The 3181-nt window shown below is 37.7% G+C and overlaps 1 protein-coding gene across 1 annotated transcript in view; it reads left to right on the top strand.

Moving 5' to 3' along the window:
- Positions 1–1067, top strand: part of TES (testin LIM domain protein) — a 17229-nt gene extending 16162 nt beyond the window's left edge. The window contains exon 6 of the mRNA XM_009286819.2: positions 197–1067. Within this exon, the coding sequence (XP_009285094.1) occupies positions 197–388 (192 nt within the window). The 3' untranslated portion in view covers positions 389–1067. The remainder of the gene's footprint in view (positions 1–196) is intronic.
- The last annotated feature ends 2114 nt before the right edge of the window (positions 1068–3181 follow it).

The raw sequence follows: 3181 nt of genomic DNA, 5'->3' as shown, positions 1-3181 counted from the left end.
ATCAGCACCCCCAGGTCCTTTTCCGACAGGCAACTTTCCAGAAATAAAGAAAAATCAAAAGCTGGAGACTTATTTCAACGGCTTTTTTTTTAACACCCATTTCTCTTTTCCAACAACATTTAAGAATTCTAGCTTTTATTGGACTTGTAGAGGGGATATGTATTCTTCATTTAAGTGTCGTTTTGTTTCTAAACAGACCTGCCAAGGCTGTCATAATGCTATAGATCCAGAAGTTCAGCGTGTGACATACAACAACTTCAACTGGCATGCTACGCAGGAATGCTTCTTGTGTTCCTGTTGCAGCAAGTGTCTAATTGGCCAGAAGTTCATGCCGGTGGAAGGAATGGTCTTTTGCTCAGTGGAATGTAAGAAAAAGATGATGTCTTAAGAGAAGACATGCACAGAACCAAGCATTGCTGCGTTCCAAAGGCTCTTGCATTTCTACTGTAAAAATATATAGTATCGGGGCATTTAAAGTTATTGAAAGTATTAAATAGCATTTTCCCAAAGATTTTTTTTCTGAATGACTAAAACTTGCTATGTAACCTTCATTTCTTAGCCATAATAATACTTTCTTTTTTGGAATATTGTTCCTGAGTCTTATGTCAAATGATTTCTTATCCCAGAAATGTAAGAAAAAATGTTATGAACTATATACACTTTAAGGGAGCTCTTCACTGTGAAGGATCTTTTTGCTGTATCTTGTCTAGTGGAAGAAGAAAATGTGAAAATGCTCCAATTTTTCTTGTTTTGTGTGATAAATGTAACTCTTCCACTTTTGGTTTCACTAATTTATCATTTTTATAGTTTCCCTGCTTTCATCAAGCACTTTAGACAAAATGATCAGCTTTACCAACACATACAGTTTTCACTAGACCTCAAGTACGCAGGGAGAATGAAGCTTAAAAAAAAAAAGTTGCCTGTAATCATTTGCTTGTTGTTCATGCATGAGTTCTTGAGGGATGGTGCCTGCTCTCACATCTAGTTTGTAAAGTAACTCTGCACCAGTAGAAAACTGCGTTGGCTCATGTTTCTCTCTTAAACTGTTCATGCCTGCAAAAGTTTTCATTTTACAAATGTTGAAGTTACTTTACAGGCTTATTTGGGGGGGAGGGAGGGGAGGAGAAAATATAAGAGGATGTCGTGCCCAGATTTAAAAAAATATTTAAAAATCCACCAACGTTAGTGGGTGTCACTCTTATCCTTTCAGAACTGGCTTCTGGGTTTTTTCATGAATGTTATTCTCATAAATTTTGCCTTCTATCAGAAGGACATGGCACCCAATACCGTATGCATTTCCAGGAATGTAATTCTGCAAAAGGATCATATTAGGCTTTTGATTTGTAAGTTCTTAACCAAAGCACAAAGAAGTCTTTCCCAGAAGACTTCCAGTACTTGAGTGAAAAAAAAATCACAGCTGTGTATTAGCTTTGCTCACTAGATAAACCAAATGTGTGGTTCTTTCTTTTTCTTAAGAATTACAGATCTACAGTGAAACTTGTTAGCTGTCTTCATGCCAAACAGTGAATGGAGAGTCTTTGGGAAACTTGTTAGCTGTCCAAACACCAAACAGTGAATGGAGAGTCTTTGGCCTAAAAAAAAAAATCAAAAAAATAATCTATGCAAGTCTTATGTTCAGCTCTTTTTTAAGTTTTATGGTGGCTGGATTGACAATTACAAAAATAAAAATTAGTGTTCCCCTTAGGGGGGAGGCAAAGAGGAGGGGAAATGTTTCCATACTTTCCTTCAGCTTTGACATTATTTCCAAAAAAAAACCTTAAGGCCTGTATTACTGTAAAGTGCTTACTGTCTTGTTTAATATTGTTGATGTGCTTATAGGTGTAAAACAATAGGTCTTGTTCCAACAAATACACAACTTCAAAACCTAGTGTGAATTTACTTTTTGTTCACATAACCTATGGCCTTAATTATGTTTTAAGGCATAGCATGGGAAGTTTTGAATTCACACAGGTGAGCTAATGTCCTGAGAAAATAAAGTGCATTGTGATACTTTGAGTACTGCAAAAATAAGACACTGGTGTGAGATACATACTTTGTGTGTTGTCTAAATTGAGGTGTAAACTTTAGGTCTGTGTTCTGGAAGCCTGTACAGCTTTTCCCAGGGAGCCTCAGGATGTACAAAAAAGTGTATGTCTTTCAGTTCATAGCAATGGGGCTGTATTCTTGCCAGATTTGTAGTTTTAAAAAAAGGAAAACCGGGATGCCTCAGTAGGAGAAGGTATTTCCATTTTTTCCATTTAAGTGCTCCTTAATCTGTAGCAGGACGTGCTGTGAGAATGCCATTTGTGGGGTGGGATAAGGCCTTATTTAATGTTTATCTATAAGGATGGCTTAATAATGTCTGGGTTTTACTTGTCTTGAGTGCATCTGTCCTCACCCACTTACTAATATCTATTCTAGAAGATGCAGCTGATCTCTATAAAGAACGCTTTGTGAAAAGCTGTTGTGCAACTTTCCCTGCCCCTCTCTTGCCACCCCATGTGACAGCTCTATTTTTCCTTAATGTGATTGCTTGCACTGATGGTAGTCTTACTTCTCACTTTAAATCTTGTTCTGTGCAGTTTTGTTTGTTAAACTTTTTTAATGAAGGTTACATAATAATAAAGATGAGCAGGCACTACCTCAGGACTTATTCCACCAAGACAGAATTGCTAAGGAAATTCATGTCAAACCAAACATCTCAATAACCCATCATCTTCTGGGACTAGCTTTTTTCCATGCCTCTTCTGAAGCATGTTGGCTTGCTGCCTTTAGCTAGCGCTCTTCTTGAGAAGCTTAATCTTCCCTTGCCTACTTGTTTCCTTCTGGCTCTCTTCCCTGGAACCTGATGCATCTAGGTGTTTCTGTTACGGGGTAGCCAAAGTTTAATCTCTGTCCATGCAGTAATTGGAAAGGGTCATGTCATAGGAAGGTCAAGCGTAATGTGCAGATGATACAGAAGGGAGACAAAGATACCGCTGTGCGACTACGCAATAGATCAGGAGATGATTAGGAGTGCTAAACAGCTCTTGTAATGAGCTAGGAAGGAATTTATATTCCTGAAGATAATGCTTTTAGTGTTAGCTGAAAGATATGTCGACATGCTGGAGCTTGAATACAAGCATTAAGGAGACTTCATTCTGTCACTCATAATAAAAAAATATTGGCAGTTAAGTGTGGG

This window comes from Aptenodytes forsteri, unplaced genomic scaffold (genome assembly GCF_000699145.1).
Source record: "Aptenodytes forsteri isolate BGI_AS27 unplaced genomic scaffold, ASM69914v1 Scaffold166, whole genome shotgun sequence".
NCBI lineage: Eukaryota > Metazoa > Chordata > Aves > Sphenisciformes > Spheniscidae > Aptenodytes > Aptenodytes forsteri.
Note: the sequence above shows the minus strand (reverse complement) of the source record. Positions and strands in the feature narration are given on the sequence as shown.